General features: G+C 36.7%; 1 protein-coding gene across 4 annotated transcripts in view; it reads left to right on the top strand.

Moving 5' to 3' along the window:
- Positions 1-16,334, top strand: part of GLRA3 (glycine receptor alpha 3) — a 91,071-nt gene that overhangs the window by 54,873 nt on the left and 19,864 nt on the right. For all 4 annotated transcript variants that reach the window (XM_056326575.1, XM_056326574.1, XM_056326573.1 and 1 more), the window contains exon 6: positions 8,935-9,072. In XM_056326575.1, coding sequence (XP_056182550.1) covers positions 8,935-9,072 — 138 coding nt within the window. The remainder of the gene's footprint in view (positions 1-8,934; positions 9,073-16,334) is intronic.

The following is a 16,334-nucleotide window of genomic DNA, read 5'->3' as shown; positions in this document are numbered from 1 at the left end:
ATTACTCGATACTTTCCTTCAATATTGATACTGTTGCTCCAGCATAGACAGTTCTAAGAGAAAAATTCATGTATAGCTATTCTTCCCAATTTATACTTTTATTTTCAACCAGTTAATGTTTGTGGGGTTTTTTTCCAAGGTCAGTCTAAGCAGCTGGATTTGCCGCTGGTTAAAGTACTCCACTTATATCATGAAGTGTCTGAGAAATATTTAAGTGGAAATGTCTTCTATTTTTAAAGGATTTGTTTTACCAAATGATTTCTCAGCAACTAGAATGAGCTGCTTTTGTATCTTAGAAAGGAAGCAAATGAAAATGCACATATGAAATAATCCCTTCTACATTTCTGTGCCTTACACCAGGGCAGCCTATAGGCATGTGGGATAATTTTAGTTTTATTCTGTTTGAGTAAGATACAAAGAAATGTCAGCTAGATACATATTTATTTCTGTACCCTGTCTCCCAGGAAAGAAATGTTTTTCTTTCATGTGCTAGAGCTTGTTGTCTCCCTCTTTTTTAAGTTTCACTTTTATCTCACAGCACTCCTTTATTCATATATTACAATTATAACTTTACATGACATTCAATATTCATGAATTTTCCAAGAATAGTGAAAAGACTAACTAGTAACAAAAGAAGAAATATACTATCAAAAGCAACATATGTAAGGAAAGAAGCACCTGGTTCACCTCATAATTTTATTTTTATGCTTATTGTCTCTCAATACATTAAACAATGGCCGCCTTCTTATTGATTTATGGAGGTGTTTTAGTCTTTCTAAGCAATCATCCACCTGTCTTTTAGATTTTTAGAGAAAATTCATTCTGTACTACATGATGCTGTTACATGAATAGTACAATTTCTTTCCTTTCTGTGTCTAAATTGAAGATTGTGCAAATGGTAAGATCTATAAGCAGGCTATAACAATACAGGCTACTGCATTACAGAAAATGATGCACACATTGTTCCTTTCCCACAACAGCACAAAGACACCAGAAGATAGATAATAAAACTGGAGTATATTTCTCATCTCCCGGGGAACCTCAGGTCTCTCTGAGTGACAGTAATTACGGACACACTAGATCAGTGCCTGCCTTTGCCTAAACCTGTGAAAACTATACCTCTTCTTTCCATTTCAGAAGCACAAAATTTATCAAAAATTCATCCTATGGTTCCAACTCTGCAGATGGGTCACTTAGCCCGCTACATGTATCTGAAGTGAGATCTGACACACAGTGACAAAGAGCTAGATATTTGTAATCTTTATCTCCTCATAAGCACAGGATGAAAGGGCAGTCGTACAGCTGCAGCTGAACCTATAGAAACTAATATAAAAGTGACAGCCAAAAATCTATAGGTATCTGCAAGGAATATTAGGTTTGAGAGATACGGTAGAGAGCAGAGCCCAAACTGTTATTCTTCTCTGAAATTCAGGCTAAGAAGGATAAACCTGTAACTCCCAAGGGAAAGACTCCATCAGGACGATGTCAAGGGCAGTGCAAGGGGCAGGCCCTTTGCAAAGCAGCTCAGATGTATATAGAATAAAATTCTGCTTTCTTGGAGCTTCAGCATAAATTTAGCCTTGAAATGCATCACAGTTGATTTCTGAAGCTAGTATTTTTAGTGCCTAATGTATATTAGAAGAATTTATTCTAACCTCAAGTCAAAGCCAAATTTGTTAGCCCTGTCATCTCTTCCCCCTGCTATGTTGCTTGGAATTCAGGGCACAATTCAAACCTCTGCCATGTTCATATGGACAGTAATGTACAGGCAGCCTATCCTGGAGGCACATTGTTGGGATGCCTAACAGAAATAACTCTAGTAAACATGACTGTAGTCCTTGCTTCAGCTGAATACCTAAAGAACTACTTCGTTTGCTGAATAAATCCAATGTTACTTTTGGACCTGTACCTTACTAAACATTAAAGAAATTAGAATAGAATTTAGATAAATCACTTGGATTAAAAGAACTATAAAATAAAATCTGTGGTTGAACCAAACTCTCTTGTACAAAAGCGCTAGATATTCAGCCTCGTTGTTTCATGCCATACATGTTCTTGTTTACTGAACAAAAGATTTTGATTTGCCTGTAGGTATTGTAAAATTACACAAGGGAAGCATGGCCTTCCTGGAATAGAACAAAACGAGTAGAAAATTTACAAGATACATTGGTATTCAGATGGATCACAAGTTTGCTTAAAAGTTTTATTCTTCATAGCTTGGAATGTTACTCTAAGGGTGCTTGAAAGGAAAAAAACTTGGCAAATAAGGCTGTGTCAGCAGAATTAGAAAAGGGGGTATCTTGCAATTCATAAGACAATTGTGGTTCAAAGGTGTGGAGTCTCTGAAGGTGCAATGGAATTGCTTGTCTTGAATAACAAACCTTGGTTTTTCTGTAATGGTGTAGTCTTTGGACAGCTTGGAAAGGAGACGTTAATACTTAAGTAATTCTTTAAGACAAACTTGTTGGATGTCCATTGTGTCTCCTATAAGTTATGGGCTTTTAATGCCTACAACTGACACTGAATTAGTTGAAATAAAAACTTCATAACTTAGCATGCATGTATGCAACTGATATAAATAGCTTGGTTCCAGTAAGTTCTATAGAGTTTTGTGGACTGATGTGGGTTGAAAGGAATCCTATTTGTTTAAGACAGGCTTTCGTCCTATACTGTCAAAATTGGATGAATGAAAAGGTTATATTTATTATTAAGATTAATGATAGTTAAAATAGTTTTAAAAAAATACAGATACAATCTACTTTTTTCTTTCAGGGGCCTCATATGGGTGTTGATAACAACTTGTCAACACCATTTTTGAAAAGATAAGGTTTTCTGGGAAAGATGACCAAGACCAAGGGAAAAATTTGGTTTTCTGTTTTCCAGACACTACAGTTGCCCTTGCTGCTTAGAAATACTCCAGCAGGATCAGATTCTTTTTCCTTGCAAGTTTTCCTGAAGCATGCAATTGAACATGATGAAAAATTTCACTCTAGCTAGACAATTTTCAGTGCTGTCTAAAGGCTGGAGTTAGTCTGTCTTGTCCATCTTCTGCCAAAGAGCTTTGTATAGATTAGATCAGGGCTCCTCAAACTTTTTAACCAGGGGGCCGGCGCGCGGATGCAGTGGCAGGCAGCCATCTGCGGCTGCTTGGTTTCCCCCTCCAACCCCGGGGGGGGGGGGGGGGGTGTGTGTCTGTAAATACCGGGGGCCGGATTGAGGACCCTGTGGGGCCATATCTGGTCCGCGGGCCGTAGTTTGAGGACCCCTGGATTAGATCAATTAAATAGACTATCACTAGAGTTTCATTTTATTTGATGCCCAGATATTCAAAACCCTGCACCAACTATTCCAGGCACAAGGCCTGACAACCACTCCTCATCAATGCCTTATCTTTTCCACCTCCTCCCTCCATAAGTGTGACCACACAGAGTTTTACTTTCATTTTTTCATATTTATCACCAGCTCTTTGACAGACAATTTTCTAAAGAAAAACTTCTGCAGGCCAGATCCAACTTTCCCAGTTTCAGGCCCTCTACTTGCCAGTTACTTCTATTCTACTTAGTGTGCCAGTTCTTCATATTCATCTCAGGTGGAGCTTGCAGTCTGCCAGTACATGCTTCACTAGTTAATTACCTGGAATGACATCAGGCCCCTAAAAATGAGTTGTCTCTTTAAAGAAAGCTGTTGAGAGGCTACAGTGGCACACTTACACACAGTTCTTGGGTTTTCCCCAGAAGTACTCCCTCTGACAACTTTCTGCTCCTGGGATGATAACTTTGTCATATAATTACCAATAATTTTCATCTGCTTTTGCATTACAGATGTGCAAGACCCCATCCTTGCGTTAATAGAGACAGTATTAATGTAACCTAACCAGTCCTCTAATTTCTGAACACTGCTGTTCAACATAACAATGTGTTTTTCTGTCCTTTCTTTCCAGTTCTATGATGACACCACTTAGATTTTGCATAATTAGTAATACCTTTGCAGAATTAGGTAAGAACAAACACTTGGATGGTAGCCAGACAACATTGCAAACTGCAATCTCCTTTAGCCACAGCAGCTGGTTTGCATCCCATAACACACATAATTTGGCATCTCTAATTCTTTTCTCAACATTCATGTATTTAAATCCTGCAAACCCAAACCCTAGTACATTGCATTTCAGTGACAGAAGTCCTTACTCATGCACATGATTTAGCTCAGGTTGGCCTGGTCCTGCAATCACTATACTAGATGATAACCACCATTGCTTTCAGCTGTTTCTGTACTAGAAAAGACTCACTTTTTCCACCAGCAATGAAAAAGTGAGCTGTGTCCTCATATACCAGTAAGGCCAGTGACTGACTTTCCTTTTTTCAAGACTAAAATGTTGCCACTAGGACTTTCCTCCATAATGCTCTATTTCCCAATCATCCAACCACCTCACAGTCAAATATGAAAAACTCCTTTGTACTGAAGCTGAATATCATGCTGGGCTGCAGCAAATGCAAATAAGATTTTATATATATATATATATGTATTCTTCTCACAAAGCAGCACCAAGAAAGCTATCTGAACAGCATGAATTTACAAAGAATAGGAATAACTATTATATAGCAAAAGCTTACCCTGAAAGAGTGCTCAGAAACAGATTCAGTTTCTCTTCCAGACACATAGACTGGGACTCCCTTCAGGCATGCACACCACATGTCCTATAGAAAGCAGAATAAAATGGAAGCAAATCACAGAGGGGAAACACCTTACACTTAAGTGTTATCCCAAGAAGAAGTCAGGGTTCAAGAGCTAAGCATTCATGTCTACTACAGAATAAGCTTCATACATCTATAAGCAGTGTTAAACACAAGCAGCTGAGTAGGAGCCTAAAGCTCAGGTCGACCTCAGGTTTAGTATTTCTAGAATTTAGTTTAAGATGTTTTGTGTTATCTTAATTATCATGCTTTCTGTTTATTTCATGAGAAATTAACGGCCTGGATCGAACCTGTATACATTTATCAATCATTGGCAGAATAATCTATTCCTAATATATTCTTTTTGAACTGTGTCTGCATATATCTACCCAACAAATTAGCCCTTTCTACTAGCAGTGCCATTATTCAAGAATATCAAAGCAAAATTTGAAAGACTACACAAAGGTATCTGTCTTATTGAATTTTACTATTTGGGTACTACTGTATTCAGATCAAACATTTTTAACTGCAATTGTGCCTCAGGAACACTCAGTTTTAATTATGAGCTTAATCAGTTAGATTAACCGGTGCTGCATAAACCTGGAAAAAAAGAGCACCATTACTCACTTCTCTTATCTGTTTTTTCTCAACTAATCAGTTGCTAATCTTATACAGAAAATTAAATAATTAACTTTTCATTTTTATTCCTGTAAAACTCATTTCAGCAGTGAATGGATGAGTGTACTTTCTTCATCTAGATTAGTAAGGTAAAAGCATTTTAGCAGAGACCTTTGTTGCAGCATCTAATTATTTCTGTGATTAGTAAGCCTCAGTACTGCAAATACATATGCATGAAACATCTGTATAGTCCTGTTGAATTCAGAGAGCAGCATCAGTATTTTAAAGTTATCCACATAGTTCTAATACTTCAAAATTTGATGACTGGCAATTCTAGGATCCTAAATCTAAAAAAACAACACTGCCCTCGAGGCTTCAAGATTTTCATGACCAAAGCTCCCTACACTTCCACTACTTGCTGTGCACCTAGCCCCCACCATCCCATTGATGGCACTAAGCAATCTGGTGCTTTATCCGTATCAGGATCCTAAGTCTCTACTTTGTTGCTGAGACTGAACTTTAAGGTCATTTCAAAATCTGCCATGATGTCTTCTTGTGCTGCTGGAAGCCCAGCCACTTCAATAAGGAACACTAAATACATTAATCAGCAAGACTCCCAAAATTAGGATGCTGGGGGACTGATTTTTAGGCTCATTGCATATATAACACCATACACATAAACTGTAGTAATACTAGAATACGGTAACCACTGACTGGTTTAAAGGGCCATTTCTCTAAAAATGCCTTTTTCCCCTTATGCACAGTGCACACAATACCATGAGCATTCTAAGTGGTGTTCAGCAATTCTTCTTCATAAAATTAATTAAAACACAAAAATATTTTCCTCTTTTTGAGATATTAAGGAAGCCCAGTTACCTATTAGTATTGCTGTTCCTCCTGGAAAATTTCTAACACAGAACAATGAGGGGTTTAGCCCTTTTATGCATAGAATACTGTGGGATGTGCCTAGGACATGGGCTGAGTTTGTTCTTGCAATTTCTCTGATTCTGCTTTATCTCTGCTGGTGACCAGTTACTTTCCACTGTTGTCTTTCTTCATTTTCTCCATGCCAAGAACAAAACAATGCAGTAACTGGACAAAAGGAAGAGATCATCAGTTTATTTGGAACTGTACCAAATAATATTTTCATTCAGAAAATCAAGAATAACTGTCCTTGTTAATACTACTTACTAAGGAAAATTTAGAGACAAATTTGTGTTATCAAATAGTTCAATATGCTTAAATAATTTGTTTTGTCACTTCCCCAATTACAGGATTATTACAAGATTTTGGATATCCTTAATTCAATCAGCACATTTGATTGGGCCATGTATTTCACATTTAATAAAGGACCATAAATTTAATAGTGATTTAATTAAATATACCTAGTAGAAATACAATACATATTATACTATTTGAAATTTCTTTCATACAACATAAGCTCACATCTCCATTAAGCTACTCTATATTTTAAGACATATTTACTTTATAATTATGATTTTGACATACAAAACCAAAGTTACAGAGTTATAGTATTAAATGCTAAAGTTATATTTGGGTATTTAAAATGTAAACATGATAAAAATTACTTACTCCATCAGCAGTGCTATGATTTTTAATAGATTGCACTACAGAAGAATTAGTGGGCAGGGTAAATAAAATTAAAAGCATGCATTAGAGATGAATGAATCTGATTTATTGAAATACATTTTGACACAGCAGTTGTTTCTTGTCAGCTCAATGAGTTTTACTCAGAGGATATCACTTCTGGCCATAATCTACATGCTTCAAATGATAAACTGCTTTACACACAACTGATTTTGTCTGAATTCATGCAAAGTTTGATAAAAGCTGTACTTCTGCTTGTTCATAGTTTATGGCATTTAATGGTGAATTTTAAGACTGTGTTTCTGGAATGTCATGGGTTCAATAAGACAAAAAAATAAATGTTTCCTTGCACAGTGAATATATGCTTGTAATGACTTGAGTAACATCTGATCTTGATTAAATACTTATTTAAAAGAATATAATCTAATTTTTACCATATTCATACAGTCTCAACAAAATACCAAAGTAAACCAACAGTCAGCCTGAGTGCCTGTGAATACCTTGTATAAAGGTACTCCCCAGAACAAACATGGAGAATCGAGAAGCAAGGAGATTTATTGAAAACAGTTTTAAACTTATGAACAGCAATTCTTACCTTATAGGTGTATCCAACATAGACAGATCAGAAAGGATGAAGTATCTCTCAGATTTGAGGTCAGCATATCAGGCTGTTATGACTGAATAGCATTTATAGATGTATTCAAAGAGTAATGGAGTCACTGAAAATAACAGAGGAAAGATTTATGCTCACACACCAAAGAGGTTATTTTGTTCACTGGAACTCAAAATTTCAGTATTTGCCGGCAGACAGTAACTCATAGAAAGTTCTTAACATCATACATTGAACTATAATTTGTTACTGAAAGGTTAAAAGATATTTCCAGTTATCAGTAGGTTACCCTCAACAGCTCATTAGCATTGGACTAAAGCAGAAAGGAAATATTCCAAAGCAGCAAAACAGATGAATGAAAGGTATATAATTTAGATGTAAAAATTACTCCTTTTTCCTTCTGGCTCAACCTGTACCTTTGTCATTCAAACTATTACAACAATAGAACCTATCTGGTTTTAGATTTCAATCCTAAAATCTCACTTTGTCCAAATCTATTAGATTCTGATAAATTCTTAGTGAAACTTGAATAAGAATAGGAAGCCTTCTTTTTCTCTCCTAGTTGCCATAACCAGATAAAATTTATTGAGAAAAAAATTATAATAAGATGCCAGGGATATACTGGAAAGATAACATATCACATATTCAGAGGAAGTAGAGCTATTTTCCCCACTGATATCCCGTGCAAACTGAGAGGGGGAAACAGCAGGAAATAGTACCTGCCCGTTAAAAAGGCTTACCCTTGATTAGTACTTCTACTACGGCTTTTGCTATTTTATTTAATTTTATACACACATGCATACGGTATGAATAAGTGCAGGAATCTGAATATTAAAACTGAATGCCTTTATAATACATCACAGTCAGCTAATATGAGAAGGTTACAATCAATTGCTTTCCCTTGTTTTATACCAGTTTCAGAGAAAAGTATTTTTCAATTAGTACCTCACTCCTTCAGAAATTTTAATTTGTTGTTCTCTTTGAAGAATTTGCACTTAACATTCAAATTAACATAAACACATAAACATATCTTTGATAATCCACCATTTCACCTCAAATAAAAGGACAAAGAGGTCTGAGTGTAAAGGGCCTATTTTATCCTTTATGGGCTGGGGAGGGTAAGATTTCCCCAATCACCCAAGAGAATTCAGTGTTTAACTTATTTTGATGCTTTTGTTAATTCCGTTAATAAACTACCTATTTATCAAGATTTCACCAAGGATGCATAAGTCTGGCTTTTTTTCTATTTCAGTATGGTATAAAATGGCAGATAATCACTTTGTGATTAACAGGTACAAGCAGACCTCCCACGTTATCTCCTTTTTATGAATTTATTTAAGTCATCACTATTTGGTATGCCCCTGATTTTCAAAGTTTGCAGATGACTTAGAGTTTATGTGTTGTTTGTTGCATTATTATTTTTTTTAGTTGGATACACAATGAATGATCTCATTTTTGAATGGCAAGAAAAGGGAGCAGTTCAAGTAGCAGAAGGTCTCACTCTGCCACAGTTTCTGTTGAAAGAAGAAAAGGATTTATGTTACTGCACCAAGCATTACAATACAGGTAGGAAAGTGTATTAGTGATTAAAACTGGAAAGACATTTAACATTTATTGTTAATTTGGAGAGGTTGTTTTGTGGTTGTAGTTGTGGGGTTTTTTTTATATTCTCATTGAACACACAAAGATAAAATGCACAAGTGCATTGTGCAGGATAATAGTCTTAAATAACTGACACAACAAAACAAATCTACCTGAAGGCTGATCTAACTGCTCTTTCAGTAAACTTAAGAAAATACATAGCTGAAATAATTCAGAAGCAATTCAGTCAGGAGTTTTATATTTACAGTGGGTGCCATGACCACATCTACACTGTGGGATCTGAAGCACCACTGATATCCAAAGGTCCGTATGTTATGCACTAAGCATGGTTTGGCTCAGTCCAGAAAAAAGGACACAGAGCTGCCAAGCCAGCTATCCCTGCCCTATTTCATACAGCAAGGGGGCAATGCAAACAAGCTGAAAACATCCTTAACGTACAGTGGCCAGGTGTCCAAACTAGATATGGCCTTTCCAAGTTGAAGCCTTTGTAGAACTGCCATGTTTAGCTTATCATCTCTGGGATTATTTGAAAATTTGAGGTTTTAACATTAATAATATAGTCAGTTTCAATTGTAAAAAAATTATCTGAATAACTGGACAATCACAGGCATAATAATCCTCAAAAAGCATGTATCAATGGCTAAGAATGCATAGCTTCTACCTTCTAATGGGAAAAAAATCAAGAGCTCTTTCATTCTAATCCATATCTTTTTTAATTTATGGTCTCTGGTATGATTCTAGATTAAACATGTCTTGAAATTTAAGATTAGAATGATTCATTCAGATTCTGCCAAAATGGCAGAGGGGAAAAAATTCAATAGGTGGCATTCATAAGGGATGTCTTGTTGCACTCAAAATTAAGGAAGAGCACTTTTCAACACTGAGTTTTATCACAGATGCCATGGTGCCCTAAGGGAGGGAGTTTCTCTAATAATTTCCATTTAGAGTGGGGAGATATTGGTAGAGACATTTTGAGCACTTTTACTGGTCAAGTACTAACACCTGGCTAATCCTTAAAACCCTTCCAAAAATGGACATACATATCCTATAGCGTGGTGATGTTTTCACTCATTCATCCCTTTGTTAATGGTAATGAAATTCATATTATTCTTTTTTCTTTTTGCCATAATCCTTATGAAAAGGAAATTTTATTTTCTTTTTTTTTCTCTGTCTCCTTTGAGATCTATAGGCAACCTCTTCTTCCTTCCTAGGACTCTCCTGCTTTTGTGCCATTTTGATGTGTGCATGTAACTGTACTTCTATAACCTGTATGGTGATATTAACAAATGAGAATTTGCGGTAGAAAGTATTCTAATTTTTCCAAAGTTCATTTGGACAACATGATGCATCAAAAATCTCTGAGGAATTAATAATTACTTAATCTGATATTGAACTGTTTTAAAATGTCAGAATTTCCAGTGGTTTCCAAACACCTCACCCAAAGCTGAATTGTACTCTTGCACATTTGTCTAGGAACTTTCATTATAATCATCATAGTTTAGACCTTTTGATTTTGACTGAAACTTCATTTTTTCACTCATTTTGAGCCACTGCTTTTTTTTCATAACATATGTTTCAAGCCTGTTTAAGTTGGTTCATTTTCTTCCAAGCAGAAATAGTAAAACATGCTATGTCTAGGCATAACACACTAGGTTGCATGGGGTCAACTTACATCTATTGTCTTTTTCACTGTGGCCCTAAACTGAGCTGGGAAGCGGGAGCAACAGATGTTATTAACTTCATGTAAAGTCTCATGACTCTCAAAATGTACCTACAAAACAAGTGCACTTACCCCTGTGAACTGCTGTCACATTTAGCTGGGAGAAGGTTTACTGTCGTAACTCTAAAGGACAGTGCAGCCAATCATCAGTCCCTTATATTTCTGTACTGCTTTGGCCAAACTGCATTTCTGTGGCCAAAAAAAATAATAATTGGGCCATTTCCTTTGTCCATAAAAATTCAAGCCATTTATTAATACAGAAAACTGGGGAAGCCTGGATGCAGGCACCCACCGCACACTTCAGATTGAAGACTTGAAAAAAACCTCAGCAAACAAGTACAGTTGCAGCTGTGGGACCTGCCTGTGACAGGTGGGGAGGGGGGAAATGCAATGGTGAGTGACACCAGCTGCAGGCAGAAGGGTACATCCTCACCAGAGGAAACAGCAGAGTGGCCTGCTCTGAGTTACCACACCAAAATTACAGGTAAAAATTTAGAAGAATTTTGGCAGGGCAAACCAGAAAGAAAAGATAGTCTTACTCATGCAGGACTACCTTTGCTACATTCTCCTCTTCAACATAACATTTTCTCCATTTATTTTTTGTTCAAGTCTCCAGTATGATGTTAATTTAATCAAATTAGAGAGGTTTGGTTTGATTTCCAGGAGGGTGGGAGTGCCTTTCATATCTTTCTTACTACTAGTCAACTACTGTGCACAGACTAAAAAATCCTAAATATTATATTAAAAGAAACAACAACTAAGAGTTTCTTTACCTCCATTATGTCACTCGCATATGTGACCAGTAATGTGCTTTCTTAAGGCACCTGATATGAGATACTGTAGACAGATACTCCTTTAGGATTCTACACACACACACACAAAGAAAACACAAAACAAAAGAAAAAACAACAAACCTAGAAATGAAGCCTGTTTCTCTGGCCTACAACAGATTAGATAAAATTAATTCTTAAAGGAATGCTAAGCAACTGCAGCTGGTATGCAATAAGTGACCAAAGAAGAGTTTTTAATTTAAATTTAGTTACAGCCCAGGACAGAAAGCTCTTCTGAGACATCCTATAAAACAGGAAAAAAACCAAAAGTCTCCCTGTGAAACAAATTAATTTGAAGCTTCAGGACAGTATGTGGAAGCTCATCAGTGCATGTCTCGTCAGTGTTTCATGCCCAATTGAAAATGGATCACTGTAACCACAGCTTGAAAAATAAACTGCTTCTAAATATAGGGACATTACAGTTTCAGCAACGGTACAGCATAATGGCTCATCAAGTCTTGTGTTCTGAAGTGATGCAACATTTCTGATCATTTTCATGTTTTCACATTCAATTGCATTTCCACAGTGACAAATTTGGCAAGTGAAGTAGAATCATTAACAACCAGAAAAATCACATTTGAACCATTCCCATTACAAGAATGGTCTTGCTTTACCACATCCTCATTCACCTCCTATGTGACATGCATTGCTCCCCTGGGCTTTTATGCAACACCTAATTTTACTTTCAATTGCAGGTATGTTCAATCACAACTTCAAAAAGACCCATATATGATAGCATGAATATGTACATAATAGCGTTGGCTAACAGCCACAAACAGAAATACTCTGAATCTTGGCTTTATTTATACACCACGGGTAACACGCTAAACCTGCACTTGCATGGTGCTGCTCAGAACAGTCTTACATAGATTAATGGGGTTTGGCTCAAAGTATTGCACATAGTGGTCCTGGAAACAGTGGTTGCTACACCCACCACCAGAGCCGATGGGTTCTCTATGTGACCCTTCCTGATGACTCTGTATGCTTAAATCTGTGATGCGAAAAATGGCCCATTTCCTTAACACCACATTCCCCATTCTCCTAACACATACTTCCCAAACACCATCTTTTCTCGTGATTGCTTTTGTTCCCCCTTAACGTCAAACAAGTTGCTTAACAACCTGTAGACTGCCCCTTCTAGGCCTTACCTTCAACTGACTTAACGCCTTATATTGGGCCATTGTGCTGCCATCAGCATAGCAACTAAAGGAGACATAACTTTGATGCCTTCTTCTGCCAACAAGAACTCAAACAGCTACTTGTTTTGATAAACACCTAAACCACTCTTTTGGAGACTATAGCAATAATTTTTAAGCCATGCTTTTTTAACCCCTTGGGTCCACTTCTCAGAAAAGGGTATTTGTACTTTTTATCCAGGAGGTATTCTATGGGCATGGAATCGCTGAAGCTGCTCATTCCTTCACTGAAAAAAAGAGAAATTATAAATATATATATATTTATATATATATATAAACACATATATTTAAAAAAAATTGAAAAACAGAGTCTGACAGGCTGAGGATTTGACCAGTCCTAGACACAGAAAACAGCACTGCCTGAGTCCAACAGGGCATTTTTCTCTGCAGAAGAGACTTCAGTTGTCTCCCTTGCGCTGATGAAAATTTACACATTCTACCTTAAAGATTCATTGAATAAAAATTGATCAGCTTTCCTGGAAGTAGAGACATTACATCTAGATGTCCTTGATATTTATGTTGCTATCAGATCCTCCTTAGTTTCTACTTCTCCCCCCTCTGTCCCTCCTAACACATTATAGCATGTGACTAGTCTTTCACCTCACAAGACTTCTGTTCAACTCACTATTTCTTCTGATGATTTCTGTTCAACTTGATAACTACCTAGCCTTCCCTGTACAACTGCTGCCTACCTAGTTGATCCCCAGCGTGTACAAGTGCATGGGGTTACCCCATTCTTATTGCAGAAATGTACATTTGTCTTTAATGACTGTCATAATGTTGCAATGGGACCTCCAGCCTATGGAGGTCCTTCTCGATGGCAGCTTGGTCCGCCATTCTGAGAGAGATGGGAATTGCAAGTGCAAAGCCATCAAGTTGAAAAAAAAAATAGTTACTATTTTCCACATTTATTTTCAACTTTCCTTTACTGCAGTCAATATCAGTCTTACATCAATGTTAAGTTTATCACCTGCCCCAGGTTTGTTTCCAAATAAGCTATGTAAAGTCACTTCCTTCCTGACCAAGAACTTACGTAGTCAATGGCAAGTGACAGCATCAGCACTGATACCCCGCAATATGCCACTGATACTCACAGTCTGACTTGAAAAAAAAAATGGATGGCAGTACATACTTACAGTCATTTTGTGAATCTTGGCTTTAGATAGATAGACACCAGCCGAATATATGAGCACTCATGTATTCTATATACTAGACACTCAAAAATCATCACTTCTAGTCAGGCTGCATGATCTTAGTTATAGCCTCATTTTACGACAAGGAAAAGCCAAGTACTTTTATAAGTACTTTTTATCAGCAAAATATACTCAAATTGCAATTCATATTTCAGTGCAAATTGCAAAAAAGTGTCTGGAGACTGCACTTACCAAGTGCTGCTTTATTACCCTGTCTCCTTGTCCTTATTATATATAAAAATAATTTCAGCTAACTTTACTTATATATAGTCAACTTTATAAAGACAGTCTCTTTGCACACACACAGAATTTATGGACTGTCTTGTGTACTTAAGAAATTTTATCACAGGAAGGCAAAAGGACAGAAAGTATTTAACTGTATTTCAGTAATAAGTAAAGCAGAATGTCTCTAAAATGATGGTGGAACATTCTGGGAGGAATAAAAAGGAAATCTTTTTACTGTACAAGGTAAACTCGCTTGCCTAGTGGTGATTCCGGTAATGACTCAAACAGGAGAGAAAGTATAAAGAGCAGTACTGCCTCATGGAAAAGTCAATTTATATATTTCATTCTCCTTCTCCACGCTTTCCGTGAAAATCATCTGCCATTATGTTTGTGGTGTGATACATAACACACTGTGCTTTGTAGCCAAATAAGCTTAATTATGGTCTTCTTTTAGCAGATGCAGAGCAAAAAGGAAGCTGGTAAAAAAAACGCAGAAGGAAAGTGTTGGTAGTCCATGCCATCCCTCATGGCAGTACAGTTGTATTTCCTTCTGAGAATATGTCTGGTTTCAGCCAAACAGTTATTTCAGTTGTAACACAAAATAGTCCTCAGAAAATTATTTTAGCATTAATAACTTTAAAAGTAAGAAGCTTTCTATTTGGTGTTTTGGGGCTTTTTATCATTAATCCAGTTTGTCTGAGGACACTTGGAACCAATACCTTCACTCCTACTAAAGGCAACAGCAATCTTTGCCAGGATGATTCCATCCTGTGTACTAGCTGATAATCTGAAACATTAGGGCTCACGTATGCAGGGCTTGTAACAAAATCCTTGATTAATTACATGATGAGTAATTTTGTTTCAGGACAATACTGATCAAAACTTCATCTGTCTGGGGCTCTAACACAGACATACATAAAGGACTAGGTTTTCTACTACCTAGCACACTGATGTGTCCCAGCTCATGATGAGACGAGTGTCAGAACCAGCATTAGGGAAGGGCTGGAAAAATACAGCAAAGGGGAACTCTATGATGGCCTGCAGTTAGATATTTTTTTATTTATTTTGTATATATATATATGTATAAATATAAATAAAATGTACTATTCTCAATGTGAATTGTCCTGCAATAGACATTTGGTTTGAGTAAATATCGGTCCTTTTTTCCTTCTTACAAGGGTACAGAGACTAGACAAGAAAACTCAAAAGGATTGCAATGGCAACAATTTAGTGAAAACCTGGGAATCCAAGGTATTAAACATTAGAAAACAGTCAAAGTCATAAAGTACAGTAGCCGAGTTGCATCAATCCATCCATACAAAAATCTGTTTTGAGTCCCCCTATTGTTTTGTCGTATAAGAAGTCTTTAACTTTTGATTTTAGAAGAGAGGACTGTCTACTTTTCTGTCTATAGAGAAAAGTGTGTCAGCTGGCTTTTGTACTGTGTTATCTTTTCCTCATAAAATGAAGAACTGATTTTTCTAAGTCTAAAAATGGAAAACACTGCAGAGGTTCAGAATAATATCTAGAAATAAATACTCTGTCTAACACAATTTTCAAATTCAGATTGAGCTTGAATGCTTAGGATCTTTATGGGGAGTAGAAGAATTGAGCTGCATAAGAAAGGAATTTCCAGAAGACAGAGAAGTGGGAGAAGCTCTGTATTGTATTAGGGATCTAAATGTAATTCAGCCATTTAGGCTGAGCATATCCTAGCCACTGGAGAAGTCTCATTCTCCCTTTCCCCTTTCCTGCTATCTTTCAGTACTTAATTTCACGTTAAACCTGTGTCTCTAGCTGTTGTTCAAGGAAGAAAATGCAGTGCTAGAAAATGCAATGACCATCATCACAGTTCAATTGTCCCAGGACTCTGTTAGCAAATCTCCACAGCTAGCAATATTTTAGCCCTTGGGCTGCCTGTTTGTTGGTTATCGGTTACTGGTAAAAACAGAATTGTGTGGCCTACATCCATATTGACAGATGTATAGTAAACAGAATATAAAATATCCATTTCCCAGATCTAAAACTTGTACTCTGTAGGGCTCCATAAAGATTTATTCAG

This window comes from Falco biarmicus, chromosome 1 (assembly GCF_023638135.1).
Source record: "Falco biarmicus isolate bFalBia1 chromosome 1, bFalBia1.pri, whole genome shotgun sequence".
In the NCBI taxonomy this organism is placed as follows: domain Eukaryota; kingdom Metazoa; phylum Chordata; class Aves; order Falconiformes; family Falconidae; genus Falco; species Falco biarmicus.
This window is presented reverse-complemented; position numbering and strand designations above follow the sequence as displayed.